The sequence below is a fragment of the Ovis canadensis genome, chromosome 3, assembly GCF_042477335.2.
Source record: "Ovis canadensis isolate MfBH-ARS-UI-01 breed Bighorn chromosome 3, ARS-UI_OviCan_v2, whole genome shotgun sequence".
Taxonomy (NCBI): domain Eukaryota; kingdom Metazoa; phylum Chordata; class Mammalia; order Artiodactyla; family Bovidae; genus Ovis; species Ovis canadensis.
In genome coordinates, this window is record NC_091247.1 from 113671865 (window position 1) to 113699124 (window position 27260).

At 42.9% G+C, this 27260-nt stretch overlaps 1 protein-coding gene across 1 annotated transcript in view; it reads left to right on the forward strand.

The window, feature by feature from the left end:
- TPH2 (tryptophan hydroxylase 2) overlaps positions 1-27260 on the forward strand; it is a 100707-nt gene that overhangs the window by 41454 nt on the left and 31993 nt on the right. Inside the window, exon 8 of the mRNA XM_069584016.1 lies at positions 14124-14250. Within this exon, the coding sequence (XP_069440117.1) occupies positions 14124-14250 (127 nt within the window). The remainder of the gene's footprint in view (positions 1-14123; positions 14251-27260) is intronic.

Below are 27260 nucleotides of genomic sequence, written 5' to 3' on the forward strand. Positions count from 1 at the left end.
TCAGCTTCAACATCAGTCCTTTCAATGAATATTCAGGGTTGCTTTCCTTTAGGATGGATAGGATCAACTGGTCTACAATGTAAACAGTCATTTGTCAAAATAGGGCATTTGGACTTAATTCTGTGGGCAGCAGGGAGCTATCCAAGGCTCCTCAGCCTGATGAAGTCATCGTGTTTAAAGAAGCTGACGGGGGTGAGGGCTGGGACACATGGAGCATGAACTCGCTGGGAGACTGGCGGGAGGTCCCGTTGCAGGGAAGGAGTACGTATGTAAGGAATCAGTAGGACAGCAGGAGAGGACAGCTGCGTGGAACGCATCGTTAAGATGGAATTTACAGTATTTGCGACTGTAATGAGGATGAGATGGTCCCTAAGGCAGTGCTCAGCCTTTGAGATTGGGAAGCTGAGTGGGTAGTTGTTTCTAATAATACTGGAAAATATCAGAAGGGGCTTAGACTTGGAGGAAAGAGGGGAGGAAAGAGGAAAACAAGAGGGAGATTTGAATTTGGAGCGTCCTCTCTTGGAGAGGCCCTTGGAAGGGACCTCCAGACAGAGGAGCTCCTGGCGGTTGGGAGTCAGAGCTGAGAGGTCAGAAGTGAATTTTAACTCCCGCTGTTGATCTCGGTGTTCTCTTCTTTCACAGCTGCTAAATGAAGCATGGACACTTGAGATTCGCTAACTTGGGATTGTTTGTACAGGCTCATTTTTGTGAGTTTTATTTATTTTAAAAGTTACTCGTATTTTTAATTTTTTTTTTTTTTTAGCCAAGCCACATAGCATGTGGATCTTAGTTCCCTGAGCAGGGATTGAACCTGCACACTTGCATTGGAAGCTCGTGGTCTTAACCACTGGCCCACCAGGGAAGTCCCCTATTTCGTGGGTTTTATATCATTCATTTGTCTCTTAGATGACGATGATGATTTATGTGTAGGTGGTGCGTGTCCACGATCCAGCATTCAGAGCTTACAGAAGGGCCCACTGTGAACAGTGACTGTTTCCCTTCCCCTGCTCCTTGACCCCCGCTGCGTCCTCCCCAGCAGCAGCCACTGCTGCCTCTTTCCACTGCATCCTTCCAGGAATACACTGTGCAGACACAGTGCTCTGCAAAGATCCCTTCAATCCTCACGTCTTGCAGAGTCCCAGAGCTCTTCCCAGCCACATGCTGTAGTTTGAATCTATGAAATTCTGTTTCCTGCCTGTCAAGCGAGTGTATGTTCCTCGGTTCTGTCTTGTCACAACAAAGATTTGGAGTGACGGACATTGAAGCCCTTGGTGTGTCACAGCTCTCGGGTCTTGGACAGACTGTGTTACAGCTCTTAGACAAATCAGTGTTAACAGCTCTGTTTTATTTGGATAATAGCAAGAGAATCCATCCTTGAGGTGTGAGGGCATGCTGACTCAAAGATGCAAAGAGAAGAGAGCAGGAGAGCGTGCCAGCACGTGGGTGGGGGGATTTGGGGTTTTTGGGGGGGGTGGGAGGGAGGGAGAGGGGGAGAGAGCCCTTTGGCTCCTCTTTTTATGTTTTCCCCTTCCCCTGGGCCTGCCCTATGCAAACTGGGCTTGGCCAGGAGTGCTGTCCTGCCTGAAGTCCTCACTCTGGTCCTCGGACCTTCCTTTGTTCTATTTTTGCGGGCTTTTCCCTTCCTTGTCTTTTAGCCACCACCATTTTGGACTCCTGTTTCCTGTTCTACCTACCTAACACTGCCCAAGCACTTTCACAGGCATTGTCTTTTAAATACAATCCCATTTCCTCAATTGAGAACCGACAAGAGGGCAGTTTTCCAGTTTGCGGAGTTCAACGTGACCTCTGTGTTTGGTGCTTGTACCCTGCTTCCAAATAACTGCTTCTAGCTGCTGAACTGTTGTGGTGGAGGCAGCGCTAATGAGACGAAGGTGAGCCCGGAAGACACAGAATGGAAGCAGCAAAAATACGGTCTCTGAAAAACAGCTTTGTTTTCCTTTTTGGTCTGGGTAGACTGTACTTTGATATCCCCACTCCCAGCACATTATTGGGCTTCAAGCATGGCTTGTTTTTACCATTTTACATTTTAAAACTCCAGTGGCTCTAAGCCCACCAGGAACTGGGACTTGAATTTAAAATGGCAACAGCAATTAGGGTTTGTCCCCTGGGGAGTGTTCTGGCCTGGGGGACAGTAGAGGAGAGGGGCCTGGAGAATCAGCATTCCAGTTCAGGAAGAGGAGGGAGGAGCTGCTTTTCCATGCATTTCTACCTGGACTGAAAGGCCACTGATTCTGCCTGAAGGGAGGCAGTATTCTGGCTCTTTCTCCCTTGGAGCACTGCCCCAGGCAGGGATTCTGCACCTCCTTGATCAGCCTACTTTGATCAGCAAGCACCTTTGTCACTAATCTAGTATTGATGTTTACAAACGATTTCCTTAAAAAGAAATCAGTTGGGTCAAATTCAAGGTTATTGCAGTAATAGTCCCCTTCTCACTCCACGGAACGAGCGAAAGAAGCCGAGCTCCAAGTTGCATGGGTGTGTGAGCATCACACCTGTGGGTGGGGGCAGGACAAAATGTGAGAAGCCCCACAATCGCCTGGCCTCCTCTTTGCCTCTGAGGAGTCCCTGTGGGCTGTGTCACCTTGCACCCTCTGGCCATCTCATCTTTTAGAACAGGGTTTCTTAACCTTGGCAGTATTGATATTTTGAGCTGAATAATGCTTTGTTGTGGGCGGCTGTCCTGTGTATTGTAGAATGTTTAGCAACATCCCTTGCCTCTGCCCGCTAAATGTCAAGCGTAGGCTCCCACCCCTGCCAGATGTGACAACCACAGTTGTCTCCAGACATTGCCAAATGTCCCCAGGGGGCAACATCTTGCCCAGTGGGAGCCACTGTTTGAGAAGGAGATGTTTGACAGGTCATGTTAACATGGCTACTCTGTCTGACAGTTACTGTAGGCTTTGTTCCCTTTCTAAAACACCAGTGTGAGTAGAGCATTCTCATGTTTAACCTCTGTTGGTTCCCTGTTACATTCAGGGGGAAAATGTCTGCGATCATCAAATCACATCTTCTGTCTCTCTTTCTGCCCCTTCTAAAACCTTATGCTCCAGCCGCACTAGACTTCTCACCATCCTGGGGCCCTGCTGGCTCTTGCCTCCATCTCTTTGCACAGGTGGTTCATTAGCCCTGGAATGATTCTTGCGAGATCATTTTAGGTCTCAGGATTAAGACTCGATTGCACCCTTTTCTGTGAAGGCTTTCCCAGGCAGCACTGGGTATTCCTGTAGCGTTTTGCCTTACTTCTGTTCTGGCGCTCGCAGCACTGCACGGGAATTCTTTGTTCATGTGTCGGTCTCCTTCATCAGACTGTAATTAACTCAAGGCCAGCTGGCAAAGGCAACAGAGGAACAAGAGATCCAGACTGAGTTTGGAGTGGATCCCCAAACCTGGCATGTAGAGTGAAAGCTGAGGCCAAAGTGGGCTGGAGCCGTGAGTGCCGCTGTTACTGGGAGGTGCCCGATTAGGCAGACATATGCAGAGTGCCAGGCTCTGTCCAAGATCTGTGGAGAGAGGGGCCCAGGGCAGGCCTGGCGGTGCCCTGTGTGCTGAGAGCGCCACCCCCTGCAAGGCTGCAGATACTCCACCCCTCCCGCAGCTTCACTCTGATTTCAGGAACTGTAGCTGGACTCCCCTCCCTCAATAAGTCGCTTTTATATAGTCAGTGTCTTCAGGTAAACTCAGGAACCATTAATGAGGGAATTTTAGACATCACTTGAAGCTTTGAAGGTAGCCCATTTGGACCATTTGGAAGAGTCTTCTCTCTAAATCACACCCAGGACGGGCAGCTTGCTCTGTTCATCGGTTTTGCTTTGAGAATGTACATTGTTTCAAATGACAACACTGATTGTTCACTGTGCAGCTGAAGGAGTGGAGGTAAAGGAAATGAGAAGGTTGTTCCCATCTCCCCTTCATGAAAATGGGACAGAGAGAGAGAAAGAGAAAGAAAAGGAGACCCAACCACATGGTGCTAAGAAGATATTTCCCCCTTTGGGTAAAAAAAACCCCGAATTTAGTTTCACCTTAAAGGCAGGAAAGCTCACTGCCCTCCTTTAAAAAGCAGCGTCAGTCTGTGAAGGGCTCTGAGTTCTCTATGAACGTCTTAAATGTGACATGAAGAAGAGATGCTCTGAGGTTGTATCTGCCAGTGTTGGTGTAGGTCCCTGCAGGACCGTCCTGTGTGTGGACGTGTTTAAGTGACTGGATAGAGCATTAGAGACATCTCTGGACTTGTTTCTAGAAGATTCTTGCTGGAGAGGGACACTGGAGGTTCAGTGCAGGAAAGTCTTGGGTAGTGCTGGCCGCGTTTGAAGTGAGTGGAGGAGCATCTCTGCATCTGTCTCTAGAAGATTCTTGCTGGAGAGGGGCGGTGGAGACGCAGTGCAGGAGAGTCTAGGGCACGCTGCAGGGAGAAGCGAGCTGGAGGGAGGGATCTTGCCCTGGTCGCGTTTCTGATGGCAGCTTTCAGAGGCGTTGTGGGTTTTCAGCTGCTGTATGTCTCCCCCTTCTTCCTAGCTCTGCTTCAGTGCATTTGGTTTTTCTTCCCCAGTCACTTCCTTTTAGGGGGTCTGTGGCTTCTATTCTTCATAGTTGAAACAGACTTCTTGACTGTGTGTTATGCCAGGTGGTACTGAATTCTTGCTCACTGAATTTGCTTGTGCATGTATACTTGTCTATATGATCTTCAATTTTATCTGTAGTCCTGATGGCCAGTGGTATCTCAGAAATGTAGAGCTCTTTAATGAGAAATATGGTTTAAGAAAACCATATTCTCCTGGGGCCATATCTCATGCTTTTCTTCAGAAACTGTGTGGACTGACTGAGGTCTAGGAAATGAAGGAAGGAGAAGCAAGAAGGGCCTATTTTTTTGTTTGTTTTTGACAAAATATTTATTTGGCTTTGTTATGTGGGATCTTTACATCGTGTGAGATCTTTCTTGAGGCTCATGGGCTCTGTAGTTGCCCTGCGAGGGCTTAGCTGCCCCATGGCAGCTGGAATCTTAGTTCCCCAACTAGGGATCAAGCCTGTGTCCCCTGCATTGCAAGGTGGACTCTTAACGACTGGGCCACCAGGTAAGGCCCAAGAAGGTCCTATTTTCTAAAGTATTATGACTTAGTCTTGTTTTCTCCAGTATAGGCCAAACCCACCCATCTGTATTTCTGGATGGAGACCAGAGGTGGCCCGATAGTTCAAGGTTCTGCATGTTAGAAACCTAAAGTATTGCCCAGAGCAATGCTGAAGCACAGATCCATAGCACAGCACTCTGACCCCTTCTCCTTTGCTCAGGGAGAAGACCGGCATTTTCCGCATAACATACGTTTTTCATTGTCAGTTCTTAGAGGTCAAACCAGTACAGTGTCTGTCTTGCCAAAGTAATAGTGCAGTTTTTGCACCAGAAATCCCTTTAAAAAATGTTTTAATGAAGACATTTAAAAAGATTTCTTCTGTTTTGTTTTCAAATGTTGTGCTGAATATACTAGTAACAAAAATATCCTTGGCACAGCATAGTATAAGCTTATTCAGTCAGGGAGCCCCCATTCAGGGCTGCATTGATGACTGATGAGTCAGCACATGCTGATGTGAGTCTGTCCTGCTCTTTCCCCGTGTGTCCCTTTTCAAATCAGAGAGCAAACCTTCCCTGCTAGGAAATAATTCATGACACCATGGACTCACACTGCAGCGTTTATTGTCATAATATCGCTCAACGCATTTGCATTCAGAAAAATATTTCTTGTCACAGTTGAACATATCAGGGGCAGTTAATGTTATTTTAAAATATAACTGTTTTAAAGTTTAAAAAAGGTTTTGCAGTCAGGTGATTTTTCTTATAATTGCTACTGTGTTTCAATTTTATAAGAAAAATAAAAGTGAATTATTTCTAACGCTGGTTTTCATCTGTTTCCAAGCCGAGTCAGTGAACTTTATGCTTAGCCCTTGTGTGTTACAACAGAACCCTCTCTAACACGGGCACACGGGCAGATGGCATTCATCTCTGTTCTTGTGGCTCAGACGTCAATCCTCATTTGTTAACTAACGGTATCAGCAGCTGAAGACGTAGGCTTTCACACTGATAGGAAACTTGACCACCCCTCTCTGGATCAAACAGTTTCCTTTCATTGGACCTTTCCTTTCCCAGCTTTCCCTCCTTGCTGTCTGAGACATCCTGGGCCTGTGAGTTTGTCTGATTTAAGGCCTGACTGTCCTGGGTGTTTTTAATATCAGGCTTGCTGAAGTCAAGTCTGGGCATGGTCTTCCTGGTGAGCTGGGAAGATGAGCCAGAGCTTTATAGGACTGAACCTTCATCCCTGTGAGCTCTTGTTTAGCTTCCAATTGCCCTCCCCCACAGATCAGCCTCATCTCTGCCAAGTGTGATGCCAAGCTTCCTGCCCCGCCAACTGGCTCCCTCCACAGTTCTGTCATCGTTTTTGCTGTTCAGGATAGCAGAGCAGCATCGCACCAGTGATTCTCAGAGAATGGCTCGTTCTCAGAAAGCTGAGCCCATCTGGCCTTCCTTTCCTGAGTTTTAACCAGGAGCTCACACTCCGAGCTTAGCAACCATCTCCTCCCTCAGAAGAAATTTGGTTTGGGCTATACACAAGGCTTCCCTGGGGGCCCAGATGGTAAAGAATCTGCCTGCAGTGCGGGAGACCTGGGTTCAGTCCCTGGGTCGGGAAGATCCCCTGGAGGAGGGCATGGCAACCTACTCCAGTGTTCTTGCCTGGAGAATTCTATGGACAGAGGAGCCTGATGGGCTATAGTTCATGGGGTCGCAAAGAGTTGGACATGACTGAGCAACTGACACACACTCGGGGTCAGGTAGAATGTTAGAGGCCCCCAAACCTGGCCCCTTCCATTCTCCAACATAGACAAGTTCAAACACAATAGCAGCAGAAGCAATTATATATATACATGTATGTGTATATTATTACTGACAGCAAACATGTCTATATCAACTATTATATGCCAGGCACTATTTTAAGCATTGTAAGTGGATGAACTCAGTACTCACAACAACCCTCTAAGTTCTGAGTTACTTTTATTATTCTGAATGTATGGATGAGGCAGTTGAGGCACAGAAAGGTTAAGTAACTTGTTCAAGGTCACACAGCTGGTAAGTAGGGGAGTCAGGATTTGAACTCAGGGAGTAGTGCCAGCATCTGTGGGAATAACCACCATTCTGTATTAAGCTAACCCCACAAGAGAGGGCACTACTGTTAAAGAACCCACCTGCCAATACGGGTTCTTATGTCAGGAGACATAAGAGACGTGGCTTTGATCCCTCGGTCGAGAACATCCCCTGGAGGAGAGCATGGCAATCCACTCCAGCATTCTTGCCTGGAGAATCCCATGGACAGAGGAGCTGGTGGACTGCAGTCCATAGGGTCACAAAGAGTCAGACACGACTGAGGCGACTTAGCACACAAGCCCAGAAGAAAACTCAAAACTTGTATGTGTACTAAAGTTGAGTAGTTTCTCTCTCGATTTTCCAGTTACAGGTTTCATATAGCTAGTTGAGAGTGACGCTTTCTTTCTTTGCTCTGGCGGCCCTGCTGTGCCGGGACCCTTAGTGCTGGCTGTGTCTACTGGATGGTCTGTGCCTTGCTCTTCCATCCAGTGGGGTCCCAGCTACCAGGCTTTGTCAGGAGCCCACTCTCTCCTTTGATCTTCACGGGGCCAGTTAGCCCACCCCTTTATCAAGGGGGGCATCTTTTATTTCACGAGGAAGCAGGAGGGGAATTGCCTCACTCCAGAGCAGTGTTGCAGATGGGACAACGCTGTGTACATCCTGAGGCAGAAGGGCCTACGGACCACGTGCCCGCAATCCAGGCCCCACGGTCAGCTCTCAGTGTGACTGTTGGCAAACCACTTAACCCCCCTGTGTGAGGGCTGATGAAGTAAGGCTTTGATCTTCGCAGAGAAAAAGGCTTTATAGAAAGTACCAAATAGGCCCGCTCTTCCCTTGGCACCTCTTAAATTCACGTGGAGACTGATGTGTTCTGAAACATTCCAGTCACTCTTAGTTACAAGGACATGTTCCTAGACCCAGCCTCCCAAGTTCTCAGTCATTGTATTTTGTCTGGTTTTGTGAGGTGCCTCAAAGCAAAAAATAAGCCCCAGGAATCTTTATGCAAGCCTTTTGTCTCAAAAGCTCTGAGCATTCTAACAACAGACATTCTATGAACTCCACCACCACCCTACACAACCCTATACATTATTTAAAACCTGTGCGTTTTGAAACCAAACTTGTGCCTGAGTGCCTGCTAGAACGCTGTTGTTCTCTTAGGCTATTAATGGTAGTGACTTTTGGGGGTAAAGCTTTCAGTTGTAGGAATGTATATATTTTAGCAGATTCAAAGCAGGATTTCTTTTTTCCCCATCACTCCACTCCCACCAAGGTTTGCCTTCCTTGTGTGGTGTGTGTCATCCGAAATTAGCGCTCATAAAGCACCCACAGCAGACTCAGAAGTCATACTCCCTCAGTGCCGGGTCACAGGGAGAAGCTCATTTATTTACCTTCAGGCGTGGAAGATGGAGATGATCTGGGAAAAAATTTTTAAGGAATGTTTGCTTTTTAAGATTGCACATTCAGAACAAATTCAAATTCAAAGGCAAGGAGGAGGTAACCTTGTACCTCTTCACGACCGTGTGGAGAAACAGGTGGAGAAGCCCCAGAGGGAAAGAGAGATCTAACATTTCTTCTGTCAGCTTGCGTCATTCTGCTTGTGGCTATGAGGTAGGCAGGACTGTCGCCATTTTACAGGTGGTAATTCCAGAGGTCAGTGAGGTCAGGTCATTCCCCTATGTACGCACAACTTGCTGTTTGCTTGCTACGTCGTGTCCAGCTCTTTGTGACCCCATGGACTGCAGCATGCTAGGCTTCCCTATCCTTTCTATCTCCCAGAGCTTGCTCAAACTCATGTCCATTGAGTCAGTGATGCCATCCAACCATCTCATCCTCTGTCGTCCCCTTCTCCTCCTGCCCTCAGTCTTTCCCAGCATCAGGGTCTTTTCCAATGAGTCAGCTCTTTGCATCAGGTGGCCAACGTATTAAAGCTTCAGCATCAGGACAGTTGACTAGAAAATAGCAAAACCAAGATTAAGTCCAGAACCCTTATGATACCTTGGAGATTAGGAAAACTATGCTTGGGGTTCCTGTGGATTTACCTCTCTGTGGTGCAACAGGGCCCCTCCAGCTTTGCTTTATTCTGTTAAGGTCAGAAAGCAGTTGCTGAACATCTAATGTGTGCCTGGCTTTCCTACGCACCAGGAACCCAAAAATGAACATGGCGTGACCTCTGTCCTGGAGAAACTTACTGCTGCTTGTCGAAGTGATAAAATAGATTCAAAAAGGACAAAACCTAAGAACTCCAGGAGATAAGGACCCTTATAACCTCCAGTTTATAGATGAAAAAACAATACATCTGTGCCGTCCAACGTGGTAGAGATGTGACTATCTAAGTTTATTAATTAAAATGAAATAGAACCATGAGTTGAGTTCCTCAGTAGTGCTGGTCACGTTTAAGATGTTCAGTAGTCCCCTGTAACAAGTGGCTGTTGTACGGGGTGATGCGGATACAGAATATTTCCGTCACTGCAGGAAACCCTGTTGTACCATGCTGCTCTAAGCCACTTTGTCAGCACAGGAACGTGCAACATGGGCTTGTTCTGACTCCAGATTATAAACTGATAACCATTATGTTACATTGCTTCCCTAATATCTAGTGAAAATTTGGGGAGAGGAAGCAGACAGGGGAAGAGTTAGAAATCCCTTTTTATTCAGGAATTAAGAAATATTTAAGATGATGGGGAACAGGAGACGTAAGTACAGATTTCCCCTGAAGCTCTTTTGTGCTACCTGAAGAACTAGGAAAGATTTTTTTTACTGGATCAGGAAAGTTAGTACTTGCTGTTTATGGAACCATGAAGGGACTTTTGCTAAGAGTTATCCTAGGATTTTGTCTTATTTACTTTTAACCCTCAGTTCCTAACATATTACTTGATATTTAATAGCTGAACAATAAATGCTTCTTGAACTAAATTAAAAAAAATCAACTGTAATATCTTTTGCCCGTCTCAGAAGAATTGTTGTGAAGAAGAGTAATGATTCCTAGGGGGAAAAAAGGAAAGATTTCTGCAAGGGCAATATCCAGATGCTCAGCTTCATGAAAAGAGGGCCCCATATGAATATATCTGTGCTCTGACAGGGACATAAGAGGGAGTGATCATAAGAGCTGCCTAAACTCTGATCTGGGCCAGATTTTACAGTCTGCTATTTTAAAACTACAGAAACTCTGTATGTGGCTCTAAAATGAGAACGGAGAAAAATTGCCTCAATACCAAATTAGTTCCTGTTATTGTCTCTTTAGTGAAGTGAAAACAAAGTCACCCCTCCACCTCCCTCAGTGTGTCCCAGTGTGTTATCCCGGGGTACTTGCACTTACCCACCAAATGTTGTGTGAAAGCCGGAAAAACAACAACAACAACAACAACACTATTTTGGCTCCCAGCTCATCCGCCTGCTCTTTTCATCAATGCGGCCCTCCCCCACCCCCATCTTCCTTTCCTTCTCTTCAGGATTTAGCTGAAGTGTTGGCGCCTGTGTTATTTAGAACAAACAAAACCTATCAAAATAGGGTTTCAAAGACAGATGTGCTGATTGGGGATGGGAAGCAAATGCGGCATGCTCACTCACTTCCTAAAAGCTTTAATTTGCAGCAAAAATAAAAAGTTGTTCAACACCAGACAGGAGGAGTCAGCTTTGAAAAACTGACTGATAAGCGGAGAAGAAGCTAGATTTGTTTTGAATTTCTTTTTTCCGGCAGTAGTAATCACAACTTTCTTAGAATGGTTTAAGAATTCCCTTGGGGGCGTTTTGCCCAGGTCCCTTTGTAAGCTTTAGACTCCTAACAGGGCTTATCAGAGAAGATTCCAATTTAGAGCAGCAAAAAGTTTAGTGTCTGATATCAGCTCTAGCTTTTCTTTTTCTTCTTCTCTTTTTCAAAAGGAGACATGATGTTTTACAGTGTTAACACTTTTGAAAGTTCCTATATTTCCAGCGAACAGAGTGCTTTTGTGAAAAGGGCTCTGAGAAGCATTATTCAGGTGAAAATGCATCAAAGGGATGCGAGTTGAAAAGATAGAAGTTTGCCGATGTGGAGATTGAAGGCAGCATGTGCTGACAGGTGCAATTATAGCCAGATAATTGAATGTTTTAAGAGAGATGTGGTGCGATCAGGCAATAGTTATGAACTCGCATCGGAAATCCATTCATAATTAGATATTCAGGGATCCTGCTGTGGATGACACAACCAGTGTTGGGGCCATGAACTACTTTAGCTGCCGGACATAAAAGGGATTGCACTTTGTAAAGTAGTGTGAAATAGCATGATATCAGCCCTACAGAACTTAACTGATACAAAGTTTGGAGAGAAGGCTCAGCCTTCTCCCTCAGATTCCAATAGTCTGGAACCTCTTTCAGCCTCTGAGTTGGAAGTCAATGCAGCTTCCAAGTCCTTTGGTCTCAGAGAAACTAAAGAAAATAACAACTTTTAAATTAGCAACATGGAACATCTCTCTTTGCTGGTTGAAGAGTTTCCAGGCACTTTAGTTACCTTTCTCTACACAATGTGCCTTAGCCAAAGAGCCTGGAATGAGACCAATCCAGTGTTTATTTCTGAGAATATTCCACCAAAGTCATAAAAGATAGCAGCTCTATTTATGGTCTTGGAATTTCGGTGCTAAAGAGCCTTGACTCAGTGAGAAGTGGGGTTACTATGTAAACTGCATCTCTGCTTGATCTGAACAGCAGTTTCTTCTAGGGGTCTCTATGTGGAAACTGAGCAGTGAAGAAAGTACAAACCAGCAGAACACAGAGCAATCATTTCTGCTCAGAACAGAGCAAAGGCATTCAGAATGTGTCATTAGTAAATCTGTGAGAATTCTGGCTTCAGGCCTTCATTCTTAATGAAAAAATATAACTTATTCTGCTGTGTTGTATGATTTTTTTCTTTCAAATTTTAATTTCTTTTCTCTTCTATGTATGGTTGGATTACCTTATCATTGTAATGCTATTAAAGACTCTTACGTTGACTCTGAGTTATAGGTTTCTGATAATGACACCTTAACTTGAAACCCAGGTGAGAGCTCCTTTTCTACCACAGAGAATTGGCTCCTTAAAGACTTTGGATCTCTCACATTTTCCTTCATTCTTTTTTAACTGCTACTTTTCACTTTCCCTGCTGCCTATAAGTGTTTGGACTCCATTGGTACCTCGGCAGATATTAATAGAAGACTGTCCTCATCAAGCATTTAACAAGCTCAAAAGTGAACCCAGTTTTGCACCAAAAATCCACCACCACAGCAACCATGACCTACCCTGGTCTCACGTTACAAAGACTTCTTCTCACATTAGTAAGACTTCTTTGGAAGTGAAGATGAAATTACTAATGGGATATGAAAACATTTAGCATCATACTCAGCACATAACAGGGGCCTACTATATGTTAGCTTTCTTTATTTCCTCCTGTCTCTAACTTCTTTGCAGGTAAAATGAGGGGTTCTAATAACATTTAAATTCCTCTTATGCACTAAAGTCCAGTGAGTCTGATTGTCTGCCTTAAGCAGTGTGATTGGAGAGTAACCGCTACAGTCTTTTCCACAAATTCAATTTCTGTGCAAAAAAAGGAGACTCTCGGCACATAGTTGATGGGGAATGAGTTTGGATTTTCTTTTAGCATCATGTCTACACGTCTCGTTTGGCTGTCCTCTCAACCTGATATATCTGGGAAGTGGCTGGCCAGGGCTGGACGTGTGCTTTGAGTTGTGGGAATGAGGTTTTTTGACTGAGGAGTGCTGTCTGTTTTACGTTGGTATCCATCATCTCCCCTTGACCACCATCCCCTTGCCTCAACCTCATAGCCCTCCGGCTTACTTTATACCTGTATTGATGGTGGCAGTACCTGGCATTTATTTTGTAGCATCTGTTTGAAGTAGTAACACTTAAGAGAAGGCCAGGCGATATCAGGAAACATCTTTCAATTACTACCTGGCTCATTAGTTTTGTCAAGAAAATGAAATATGGTCTGCCTTTTGACTCATTTTCAGAGAATCATAGGGGAAAGCATTGCAGTGTTGTTTGGTATCAGGAAACAGTTTGTTTCATTGCGGCACCTACCTGCCTTTCCCTGGTCATCTGGCTCCAAGTGGAAGCCCAGGCAAATGAGAGAGGATCCAAAGTTCTGTTATGACCCAGTTCAGGCTGGACAAGCCAGAGGACTGGGGGTCTTCCAATGCGCAGGCTCCAGGAAGTTGCTTGTGTTATAGACATAAAACTTTGTTTATGGGAAGAGCCTCTCGACGCTATGATCCTCTGCTCTTGCCCAGTGCCAGAAAAGGGTGACATGAGATGCAGTGTGACTTAAGGGTTGAGAGCAAGCGCTTAGAAATCACCATAAGCTGGATTCAGATTGTGGCTTTATGACTGTTTGTAGCAAGAGTCAACCTTTCTTCAGTAAAGGGCCAGCTAGTAAATATTTTAGGCTTTGCGGGCCATAGGATCTCAGTGACAACTACTCAGCTCTGCTGTTTTAGTGAAAAGGAGCCACACACGGTACATTAATGAATAGGCATGGCTGTGTTTCAATAAAACTTTCTTTACAGAAATAAGCAGTAGACTAGATTTGGCCAACAGCTGCAGTTTGCCCACCCATGATCTAGAGAATGTGGCACCTATAAATTACTTTAATTCAAGTTTCTTCTGAATATTAAAAGAGACAATGTATGTAGCAAAACACTTCCCACATGCTTGGCATATGACAAAATGCCGAGTATCTACTACTGCCAAATATCTACTACTTGAAAATAGTAGATATTTTAATATTACTAGCAAAATATTAAAGTGCTGTATATCATATAATTTAAGATGCCATTTGTTGTAGGATGCATATGGATTTCAGTTGTTAAAATGTGATAAAAAATCTTAGGGTTGATAAAACTTAGTAACAGTAATTAATTATAGTAACAAAGTTATATTTAGAATTTAGGTATTTTTCTACCAGTGATAATTTAACTCATCTGACATTTCTCTGTGATGTTTTTCTTGTCAGAGACACATGTCATGAACTCCTGGGACATGTCCCTCTGCTGGCAGATCCTAAGTTTGCTCAGTTTTCGCAAGAAATAGGCCTGGCATCTCTGGGAGCGTCGGATGAAGATGTTCAGAAACTAGCCACAGTGAGTTCCTTTTCAACCCGAAACCCATTCTGTTTATGTCCATTTGTAAGATGAAGAAAGCTTTGGAGGTACTGTGAATAATAGGGCACATTCTGGAGAGGATATGGCAACTTTATTTCCCCCACGTGTGTTCCTCTGTAGCACAATGGGTACTTGGTTTATTAACTGCCAAAATCTTTGTATTTCATCCTTCTCATTCAGGGGCTAGCTAGCTAGTAACCGTTTTAGGCCTGTAGGTCCGGAGGTCTCTTTCATAACTGCTTAGCTCAGCTAGTGTGATGTAAACGCAGCCACAGACAGCATGCAAGTGAACGCGTGGTTGGATTTCAGGAAGACTCTGTTTATGAAAGCTGGCAGTGGGCCGGACTTGGCCCGTTTGCTGGCTCTCGTGTTGCTGCTGCTGCTCAGGTGCTTCAGTCGTGTCCAGCTCCTTGTGACCCCGTGAGCTGTAGCTCTCCAGGCTCCCCTGTCCATGGGATTTCTTCAGGCAAGAGTGCTGGAGTGGGTTGTCATGTCCTTCTCCAGGGGACCTTCCCAACCCCGGGACTGAACCCTCATCTGTTACGTCTCCTGCATTGGCAGGCGGATTCTTTACCACCAGCACCACCTGGGAAGCCCCTTGTTCCAGTTCAATGCTTGCTTTCTAGAATTGTTTGTAATAGTGAAAAGTATGCATTTAAGTAGGAGTTGTGCGCAGGAGACGTGAGACATGGGTTTGGTCCCTGGGTCAGGAAAATCCCCTGGAGGAGGGCATGGCAACCCCCTCCAGTACTCTTGCCTGGAGAATCCCATGGATGGAGGAGCCTGGTGGGCTACAGTCCATGGGGTCACACAGAGTTGGACACGACTGACGCGACTTAGCATGCATGCAGGAGTTGTACTTGGGATCATTTCTGACTAGTCAGTATGGGTTTTTCAGACTCAATTTGAGCCAGCATTAAGCAGCTCATGCTAAACAATTATTATAAGTACAAAACCAGAGAAGGATTGAATAGATACTATAATCTCAGCAAGGTTCTTTGCAAAACAAGTCATATGAGAAGAAAGGTGTAATGTTGGCAGCTACCTTTAAGCTGCTGAAGAGCCCAGTCCAGCAAACTCATATGCTTTATCCTAGCCCCATATGAAGAGGCCAGAGTAACAAACTCACTTACCTACAGGGGACAGTCTGTTGACAACAATGAGCAAAGCTATTGGAGGAAGGAAAAACAGGATCCTAAATTGTGTGTTTGACAGACGTACATTGGTGACATATTAGGCATGCAGGAATATTCTTCACTCCCACCAGAAAATAAACGGTCTCCTAGATTTCTTAAGATGCAAAGCCCTTTCAATATATCTTTTGTTTCCTAATGTTGATAGAGACATAGAAACTGAGAAATATTATTCTGCTTAAAGAGAAATAGTGGAATAGCCATGCTGCTGGTGTCAGTGTGGCGATGAACAGGGGTTGGTGGGGGCTGCCATGAGCACGGGAGAGTGTGTGTCTTTTACAGCAGAAGGCTGCCAGATGGGAATGTAGGCCTTTGTGTTGCTGGATCTTCTAAATTTGAGAGAGATTGGAAATCTGGATTTCTAAGTGAAATTTAATGATTTAAAAATTTTAGCTCATGAAAAAAAATCTACCATTATGAGCTGAGGAAAATATATTTGTAGACTGAATTAGGATCTGTTCTTCCAATTTGTAACCTCTGCTCTAGGAATTGCATCTCATGTATTTTGGTTATCTATTACTATGTAACAAGTAATCCCAAAACTTGGTGGCTTAAAACAATGAACATTTGTTATCTCATAGTTTCTGTGTTTGGAAATTTGGGAGCAGCTTGGCTGAGTGGTTTTGTCTCAGGGAGTCTTTGTTTTTGCTATTAAGAAGTGGGCTAGACCTATAGATGTCTTCAGATTTGGGAAAGTTCTCCCAAGATGGCTCAGCCATGTGGATATTGGCAACTGGCTTCCTTCAGAAGAGAGAGAGGCAGAGAGGAAGAGGAGAAAGAGAGGGAAAGAAAGAGAGAAAAGGGAAGAGATAGAGATAGCTAATTTTTGAATTTAGTTTTTAATTGGAGGAAAATTGCTTTACCATGGTGTGTTGGTTTCTGCAGTACAGCAATACAAATCGGTCATAATTATACATATGTCCCTCCCCTCAGCCCTGCCCTCTTGGTCATCCCAGAGCTCCCTGTATTATACAGCAGCTGCCCACTAGCTCTCCATTTTACACGTGATCGCACGTAATGGCATGTATACACAGGATACTGCATATACGTCAGCGCTACTTTCTCCATTCATCCCACCCTTTCCTTCCCCCGCTGTGTCCGCAAGTCAGTTCAGAGGTGGGTACTGAGGGAGGAAGTTGTAATGCCTTTTGTGACTTGATCATGTGTTAATCACATCAGCCACGTTCTGTTCATTAGAAGGGACTCACTCCAGTGCACACTCAAGGGGAGGACAATTCACCTCTATTGTTTGGAGAAAGGAGCATCAGAGCATTTGTTGGTGTATTTTATTTTATTTATTTATAGTTGTGCTGGGTCTTTGCTGTTGCGTGGGCTTTCTCTAGTGGCAGCGAGCAGGGGCTGCCTGCTCGTTGCGGTCCATGGGCTTCTCATTGTGGTGGCTTTTCTTGTGGAGCATGGGCTCTAAGTCACTTGGGAACAGTAGTTGTGACACATGGGGTTAGTTGCTCGGCAACATGTGGAGCCTTCCAAGATCAGGGGTTGAATTCATGTCTCCAGTACTGGCTGGTGATTCTTTACCACTGAGGCACCAGGGAAGCCCTGTAGATGTATTCTAAAACCCCCGCACCGTAAGTCCTGTTAGTTAATTCTCAAACCTTAGCTCGGCTTTAAATGCTACATTTCAGAACTTGATTGTGCCCCGCGAATTCCTTGAAATTGTCTGAAAATTCCTGACATTTCCTTTGACCCCTGTAGCTTATACTCTTGATCAGAGATGGATGGTTTGCTTGCTTGTCTTATTCTGAACAGCTGCAAACTCAGTTTAGAGGACCATGCTGAAACCAAGGATCACCTTTTCTGTCATTACAATGAACAAATTACTCCTCATCTAAAACAGGGTAAATGCAGTTTCATAGAGTTAGAAGTCTGACACACGTCTTGCTGGGCTGAGAGGAAGGTGTCAGCAGGGCTGTGTCACTCTCTGAAGGCTCTGGGGGAGACTGTCTTCTGGCCGTTTTCCCGCTGTTAAAGGCTGCCTGCATAGCTTGGCTCGTGGCTCCCTTCATCCACCAGCAACACGGCCATGCTGCATCTCTCTGGCCTTCCTGCCATTGTCACATCTCTCTCCGTCTCTCACCCACTGTTGCTTTTAAGGGCTAATGTGGGGCCTACCTGGGTAATTCACGAATTTCCCCATTCAAACTCGCTGCATAGATAGCATATTCATAGGTTCTGGATATCTTTGAGAGGGCATTCTTCTTTGCTTCTGTTTTTACATTTGCAAGGTAAAACCAACAATTGAAGCTTGAAACCTTTTTCACTAGGGCCAGTGAATTTGTAGAATAAGTTTTCCTTTGGAACTTGTATTCCTTTGCATGGTTCCAATACCCTTGGCCATGGATTGCTTTAGTTCCAGTGGTCAGAAACAATTCCATCTATTAGAGATCACTAATCATGTTTCTCTTGTTCTCTTTCTTCCTCTTTTTCAATTGTTCTTTGCCTAGAAGATACCACTTTTCTGCAGGAGCCAATTCAAGTCAACAGATAGTCTTTAAGTGGCTAAAGAATCCCAGGTTCCATGGGTGGGAATAGGGGAAAGGCAATGAAGTAGTACTTACTTCAAAAAACTCACAATCCAGTACACAAAAATACAGGAAACCCCGAGTCAGTGTTAGCTTTCATTTATATGCATAAGCAGATACATAGTAGAAGTACATTTAAGTCTTTTAAGTGTGTCTGAGTTCTGAACTCATTGTTGGAGACTGGGATGCAGAGTCAGGTTGTGGAGGATCAAAAGCCTCTCAAGGGAGAGAATAAGTCTGGAACCTCATAGTGGCTTTGACGGTTATAAAAACCAAGGAGACCATCAACTTTCAAAAGACTTCAACTTAAAGATTATGCATTTCTTTAAACACAGTGGAGAGTTGGAGCCTGATCTCCTCTTTTCCTGACCTTGCTGGAGCAGATCTTGCATGAGCAATTCTCTTTGATTTTCTGTCTCTCACAAGCCCTGCAGTTCCATTTTTCTCAATTTTATAGACTGCCCACTTACTTTGAAAAGTATTTTGTGGACCAAGGAAAAATTTGGAAAGTTTTACCCGCACAATGGGGAGAATATAGAGGAAGACAGATTCCCAGCGTGAGGAGACTAGCAAGGTTTTGTGCTGAAATAATACTGTACTGCCATTGACTTCCAACACCACATCTTATCCCTCAGTTAAAACAAAATGAATCAAAAACTGCTGGAATTTGGCTTGAAAGAAAACAGATTCCATCTAGGCAAGTTCATAGTAAACCTGGGAATAAATAACCTATTGGATGGCACACATATTAAGGACTATCAAGCCATATGCTGAAGCTAGAAGCTCAATTTAATGACTCTGTTGCAAGGACTAAGAGATTAAGAGGTAAAGCCTCAATGAGAAGGGTAAAAAGACCAATGGCGGAGGAAGAGTGGTGGTTAGTGAGGCCTCTTAGCTGTCCAGATGAGAAACGGAGGTATTATTAGCTGATTTCCTCCAAGTAGTTTCCATTAAGTCTCCTGAAAAAGTATTAGAGCAAAATGAGAGATGAGATGTACCAAAGGAGAAAAATCCATAGAGAGGACAAATGGAAAAGCACAGAAATCACTATTTATGCAGAAAAATGAGACAGCCCTTATTATTCTTTTACTCTAGGTAAGATTTATATTATTAATGACTCTGTTTATATACTGCCTCCCTTTCCTTGTTTAGTCAATTTAAGCACTTAGGAAAAGGAGAGTCACGCCTGGTAAAAGTAGATACTTAATAACTTTCTGTGGTGTGCCATCAACAAATCCATCTAAGGAAGAAAGCAACCTCTGCTAAGCCTGGTGGACGCCACCAAACTCTTGTTTTGTTTAAAACAAGCTGCTTCTGAAATTCTGGGTATGATTTCAGAGGGACCAGGTTATTGCCTATAGCTACTGCCTCTTTTTGCTATATTTCTGCATGATATTTATTTTGACATTTTAATAACACTCATTTTTGAGAATGAAGCTATCTCTGCTGTTTTATGTGGGCAATGGTTGCAGCTCCCTGAGAACTCTTTAAATGAAACTCTTTTGTATCTGAATAAATTGATGGTGCTCAGTGACTGTATTTGAAATGCACTGTTATACATGTAAATAATTTGCCCTCTGGTGGATAATGAATAAGGTCACTGGATTTGGCAGCAGTACTCTTCATACTCATCATAGCTGTCCAGGGTCTGTGCATGATAGATATGCAAAAATATTCCCAATAATGCCTGCCTAGCATGTGCTGTAATTTTCAGACCAGCCGTCTCCCACAGTAGTGCTGGCTTACATGGGTTTAATAGATTAGTGTCTTCTTTAAGGGCTGTAAACTTAAATGCCTTCAGGAGCCAGACAGTAGCAAGGATGTCTGAAATAGCCTGATATAGGATAATAAGGAGTATTGGAGCCTGTGGAGAACCAGAGAATACATCTTATACCTAAAAGCCTTCACATCCAAAAATAAAAATAAAACAAAATATTCTTTAACTACAAATCTTTGTTTGCAAGCTAAAACAGAACTATAGGCTCTCAGCTGCCAGCCCTTGTATTGAAAGTTGGATTGTATTATACCATGCAGAGGGACCAGCCCATGCTGGATTCACTTCTATTTCATATTGGACATACTCAATTACCACTTACTGGACAGCTGGCTATTTTTCCCAAGGAAAGACGGCTATTACTGTGTTCACTAGAAATACATATCTTATTGCCGTTGAGAGGTGGCTGGTTTTGAATTACAACTTTAAACAGTCACAGGCATGACTGTCATACATATGTGCTGAGCATGTGTTGACGATTTATTTAACTCACTCATGAGCTAAAAGCAAAATGGTAAATTTCGCTCAGAGAAGAATTTCAGAGACCGAGACTGTCTAGTCCCTGAAAGAAGGAATTCTGAAACAAGGGGCAAAGTGTTTTATGTTCTGTGGAGCAAAGAACAGCAACCTTGAAGTTATCTTTTCTACCAGGCAGAAATCATTTGCATGCCTAGTGGACAAAAATAACTTGAAATTTATCAATCCTCACAAAATTGACACCTGACTTCCTGGCATCTGGGCCTCAATCAATATAAATAGGAAGACAGACAGAGGGTATATCCCCTATGTCAGTGGTTTTCAAATGGTAATGTGTATAAAATAACCTAGATATCTCGTTACAAGGCAGACTCTGGGCAATTAGGTCTGGAATGGGGCCTGAAATCTGGCATTTCTGATGAGATCCCAGGTACTGCTGATATACTGGTGGTCCAGAGAAGCAGGTGACCTGGTACACAGGTCTGCCTGTTAGGCAAGGCTCGGGTATGTTTTTCAGAAGGCATATGGCAATCCTTTAGCCTTAGTTCCAGATTCAATACTTTTCTTAAAAACTGGGTTCACAGGGTATTTGCCAGGTAAATACTGTGCAGTGTGGCCTGAGTTTATTTAGGACTTCTCCTGAGCCTGAAAATGGAGCCTTGTGTCTCTGAGTGCCTGTCACCGGTCCCGTTTTGTGTGTCTGCTCTCGCACTCTCCTGCCACCTGCTCGCTTGCCGGATGACTTAGGCCGTTCAGTTTTACAGGAATGCACACACAGAAACTTGCTGAGCAGGCAAACTGAGGAGCCAGTCCCAGCAGGATTATTGACTTCTCTTTCCCCACCTGTTAGGAAGTGTAAAGGGATGCTGCACCATGCAGTGCATCGCAGCCCACGGTGCAGACGGCTTCAGTTCAGTCTGTTCATTTCTCACGTCATAAAGGAATTTCAAACAGGCGAAGCTCTGCATCATTTGTTGGAGAAAGCAATCAGCAGAAACGCACCACAGATGTTTCCCAAGCAGGATAAATCGGCCTCTGGCCCAGTTCGAATTTTCCCTTTACAGAGAGTTTTAGGTCATCCATTCAGTTCTGTCAACTCCAAAACATGTTTCCCTTCATTTCCTGATGAGGAGCTTCTGTCCCTGAGTCTTGGTGAGGCTGGTGAGCACAGAGTCTTGGCCAAGGGTAAGGAAGGAACAGCCAGTTGTTTCCATAATGCGTTCCCAGAATATTAGTCTCATGAAATGTTATTATGAGCTCTGTGACAGAAGGGATCCATAGACAAATATATTTTGGGAAAACTAGATTAAATGAAATAAACAACTTTGTTTTCAAAGTATTGAGTTTTCAGGGCCTTTCCTAAAATAATGTGCATGCAGAGTGAATCTTATAAGTGATAAAAATTTTATTTTTACAAACTGAAGTTTCTTCCATCTTAAGATGACATTGGTAGTAAGACATATCATAAATAGCTTTTTTTTAAAGGGGAAAGAAGATTCAGTTAGCAAAATTTAAAATATTTTTTGTAAGAAGCTCTATTTTAGAAATGTTAAAATGTGAACTTGAAAATTAAGAAAGTACTGGGTTGACCAAAAAATTCATTTGGGTTTTCCCCATGTTACAGAGAAACCTGAACAAACTTTTTGGCCAACCCAGTAATTAGATGGTTGCTAAAGTCTCTTTTCATGGAAGACATATTAGCATCCCAAGCTATTAACATTCCAAGGAGCACAGTTTAGGAGATACAAGTCTAGATGTTCTTTTGAAAGGATGTGATTCATTGTCAGCAGAATCTCTGAATGAAAAAAAAATCACCAGCTAATTTTTTTTGTAAGAAAGGACTGTCAAAAAATGAACAATATAGGGTGCTGTTTATACTTTATAAAAACAAATAATTTATTTGTTCCAAGTAAAAAGTTTGCATTATTTGGGGCTTTTGATGGCTGTAAATGAAGTGTGTTTGAATTTCCAGGTATAACTAGGACTTTCTGTTGCTGAGAGTGGTAATGAAATGTACGGTCAGCTTTAAACTAACAACTGACTGTAATTCACATTAGAAGTGTAATCGTAAAGGGAACATTAGTTTATGAATTGCTAATGAATATTTTCCTGTCTATGGAGGACATTAGCTTGTTACCCCATCTCTTATGAGTTTGCCTACCTGGCTGGGCATGGGAACTTGCAGCTTTTAAAAAGGTTATGCCCAGTTCTACTTCTTTCTGAAATGTGTTACATTAAAAATGACCATTTAATAGCTCTACAGAAAGCTTGAAATAAGCCCCAGGCTTATTTATTCCATGTAGAGTCTTTGAACTAGTTTAGGCATTCGGATCATTTGATACAAAGCTGACAAAAAGCTAGAAGGAATGCACATTTACATGTTCTTAATTGAGATGTTTGGGTGGATGATGAGTTAGTGTGCTATTTCTGAGAGTAACTTAATTAAAAATTAATAATATCTATTCCAACTCATTACTTTCACTTTTATGTATTCTGTGCAGAGAAGAGTGGTCTTGCCCTGCAAGGAGCTCTATATTTCTTTAACCAGCCCCTTAGAGCTTCACTTCTGTCATTTGTCTTTTTGTTTTTGTTTTTTTTTTCCCACCCCTGCCCTTGGTCTTTTTCTTACCTGAGTGCTCCAAGGCCATTCTTTCTTCTGACTGTACTCTCTCCTGAGATTGTTTATACTGGAGCTAAGGCTATTCGGCACTATCTGTATATGTTTCACTTATAATTTTCATGGTTGCTATTATAGGTGTTCGTCATCTATTTATATTATGATGAGAACACCATTGTTACTGGGAATTAAAAAGTGAGCTCTACATTGCTCACTATGTTTAGAAACAAATCTATTTGCAGTTCGGAATAGTCATCCATTTTTGCAACTCAAATCTTTGTTCATCATTTTATAACTGTATCCTAGGGGCCTCAGAGAGCCATCATATAACTGCAGCTAAGGAAAAAAAAAAAACCAACCCAACAGCTTATTTTAGATATTTGGAAGCTCATAAAGTTAGAGCTGCTTCAATAACTGTTCATCCTGTTTGTGTGTTAAGCTCTGTGCCCACTTGACTTTACCCTCAAAAATCACTGCAAGCCAGCAGTTGAGGTCTCAGAATTTGATGAAGTTACTAGACGGATGGTTTGATGGGCAGTGCATGGTGTGGGGTAATGTTGTGGGAAGGGTCCGAACCTGAAGTGAGCCTGATGGGGTTTGGGTGCCAGCTTTGTTTTTTTCTAACTATATTGAGATGTAATTGACTTACAACCTTGTATAAGTGATATACTTATCTGTTGCAAAATGGTGTCCATGATAGTGATGGCTAACACCTGAATCTCCTCATATAATTTCCATTTCTTTTTTGTGATGAGAATGTTTAAGATCTACTTGCTTAGCAACTTTCAAGTACATAACACAGTATTATTAACTATTATCACTACTCTATACATTAGATCCCCAGGACTTGCTTGTCTTACGGCTGGAGGTTTCTATCCTTTGATCTATATCTCCCTTTCCCCTGATTCCCACCTTCTGGTAAAGTGAAGTGAAAAAGTGCAAGTCGCTCAGTTGTGTCTGACTCTTTGCGACCCCTTGGATTATAGGACTATACTGTCCATGGACTTCTCCAGGCCAGAACATTGGAGTAGGTAGCCATCCCCTGCTCCAAGGGATCTTCCCAACCCGGAGATTGAACCTGGGTCCCCCTGATTGCATGTGGATTCTTTATCAGCTGAGCCACCAGGGAAGCAACTACCGTTCTAATTTGTGTTTTGGTGAGTTCAGTTTTTTTAGAATCCACATATAAATGACATTATAGATATTTGTCTTTCTCTGAGTTATTTTGCTTAGTGTAATACCTTCATGGTCCATCGATGTTGTTGCAAATGGCAGGATTTCCTCCCTTCTCACGGCTGAATAGTATTTCACTGTGTGTGTGTGTGTGTGTGTGTGTGTGTGTGACTTCCCAGGTGGCACTAGTGATAAAGAACCTGCCTGACAATGCAGGACATGTAAGAGATGCAGATCCCTGGGTTGGAAAGATCCCCTGGAGGAGGGCATGGCAGCCCATTTCAGTATTCTTGCCTGAAGAATCCCGTGGACAGAGGAGCCTAGTGGGCTACAGTCCATAGGGTCGTAAAGAGTTAGACATAACTGAAGTGACCTACTGTGTTATATATATACATCTCACATTTTTATCCATTAGTCCACAAATGGACATTTAGATTGTTTTCATATTTTGGCTATTTCAAATAATGCTGTGATAAACATGGAGTGCAGATACCTCTTGAAATCTTGCTTTCATTTCCTTTGATAATATGCCCAGAAGAACGTCCGGATCATATAGTAGCTCTGTTTTCAGTTTTTTGAGGTCGCTTCGTAATGTTTTTCACAGTGTCTGCACCAGTTTACCTTCCCACCAGGAGCGCAGAATGGTTCTCTTTTCTCCACGTCCTTGTGAACACCTGGGTCTTATCTTTTGGTGACCTGAGTACCAGCTCTGTTACTTCTTGATCTTATACTCAGGGACCAACTATGTTCCCTATTTGTGCCTCAAATGTTTCCTTTAAAATGGAGATATTCTTCTTCCACTCTATGCTGAATGAAGATCATATGAGATGAAATACTTCTGTGATGTATGCTGTATTGTCTAATATAGTATATCGACATATGATATTAATCTCACTGCTGCTGCTGCTAAGTCGCTTCAGTCGTGTCCAACTCTGTGCGACCCCATAGACGGCAGCCCACCAGGTCACTCCCCAAATCCAAACTGCACCAGAGGAGTTATATTGTTGATTAATTTCAAAGTCATTTAAAGCCCCTAAATCCTCTAGTTCCTCACACAGAGCTAACGTCTTCCTGTGATTCAAAAGCTCTGACATTGAGTCCGTCTTACTTTTTCTGCTCAAAGTAAGCTGGAATGCATTCTTCAGGCACAGATTTGTACAGTCATTTTAATTTCCATAAAGATGTAGAGAAGAAGGAATTCTCTAGTTTAACAACAATAAAGTAGGTTTTCAAAATCTTAGGCTCATATTAACAGAAATATTGGTGGTGTAATTCCATTTCCAGCAAAAGCAGAGAGAGGTGATTGGGATTTTTTTTTATGAAGAAGAATAGCAAAAGTAATGTTATATTGAACTATAGGAATTTAATTACCCTATTCCACACATGTAGTTTCCAAATAAAGGAGTCAAAAGATTTTCCAGAGCTATTCTTCTGAACAGTGATATAAAAACCCAGAACGCATTTAGTAGATGTAAAATGCATTACTGTACATTATGATCCATGGTGAAAGAAAGCATAATAAGAAATGCGACGTGAGACTGAACACATGGTGATTAAAAGTCTCTTTGAGCCCTTTGTAGAAATATTGTAATTGGCTTAGAATTTTATATATTTGTCACTGTGAGAGTGGGCATTTCTGGAACATTTCTGATGGGTGGATTTCATCCTGGGGAGAAGGCTCCCAGAAAATGGAAATACTATCATTTGAGGGCGGGGTAGGTGTCACGTAAGAACTGCCGGGAGGCTGGGAAGGAATAAATCACGGCGGGGCCCTCATCCTTCTTTAAACAGTCTTAAAGTCTGTCCTTTACAGTGTCTATAAAACATCATGAAAATTGCTAAGATGGTAAACCCTAAGAATTCTCCTCACAAGGAAAAACACTTTTTTTCTTTTTGCTTTTTATTGTGTCTATATGAGATGGGGTTGCAAGGAGTCACACTTGACTGAGCAACTTTCACATACATACATACGTATGAGAAGATAGGTGAGATGCTAACTAACTTCTTATAGTAATCATTCACAATATATGTAAGTCAAACCGTTTGGCTGTACCCCTTAAATGTATACAGTTAAATATGTTGATTATGTCTCAATAAAACTGGGAAAAAACCCCATTCCCTCAGCAATGAAGAGAAGCGGGGGCTGAATTAGGGACTCCTCTGTTGAGAAGTCTTTACATAAACCTTTGTTTCTCTTTCTTATTATGCAAGTGACACATAGTCACTGTAGAGAATTTTAAAAAACAGATAAGCAAAGAAAGTAATTCAAAGATCATTTGTAATATCACAGCAGCAATAACCAGTGTTAACAATTTGGCGTATAACCTCCTAGTTTTTCTGAAAAGTTATTTAGCCACGGCAAATAAGAACTTGGTAAAGCGGAGTCCTGGCTTTGGAAAAAGAAGCAGCAAGATGTTGATCCATTGATCAAACACTTGTGCTGTCAGGAGAGACTTTACCTTTTACATCAACGGAAGAAAAAGTAAATTGGAAGTACTCTAGAAATATAGAGATTATGATTTTTCACTCAGCTAATTTGCAAAGTGCCTTAGTGAACATCAGATGCAGCTCATGAAAAAAGTTAGCACGTTTTAAAATAAGAAAATTGGTTTTCATATATCTTTTAAACTTGTCTTCAAAATTTGCATTATTCTTGTCCCCAAATTAGTGATTGCTACTTTTATCTAACCAATATTCACCCCTCCTACCGTTTTTGTTTTTTTGATAAGATCATGAACATCTTTACCCAGAGCCCTTAATCTCAGATGATCATACAGGTAAGGCGGAAACAGAAAGCTGGAATGAAATAGAGTGAACGCTCCTATATATGAGGGCTTTTCTTGAGTACGTTAGGGACTTGCTAGCAAGGCAGTATAGTGTAGTAGGTATTCGGACTGCAGGCTTCAAGGTCAAATTATGTGACTTCACGTCTGGCTGTATTGCTTACTGGTTGGATAACCTTGGATAAATTAGTTAGCCTCTCTGTGCCCTAGTTTCTTCAACCTTAAAATGAGAATAGTAATACTATCAAGTCTTGTAGCGCTATTGGGGATTCATAAGATAAGGCATTGTAAAGCTGCTTAGCACAGAGCTAGATATTCAATAAATACCAGCTAGAGTATTTGACAAATTGCACAAGTCAGTCAAACTCAAGTGCAGGAAAGACCCCTGGAGAGAACTGTGACTCTTCTGGTGATCTTGGTTAGTTCTCT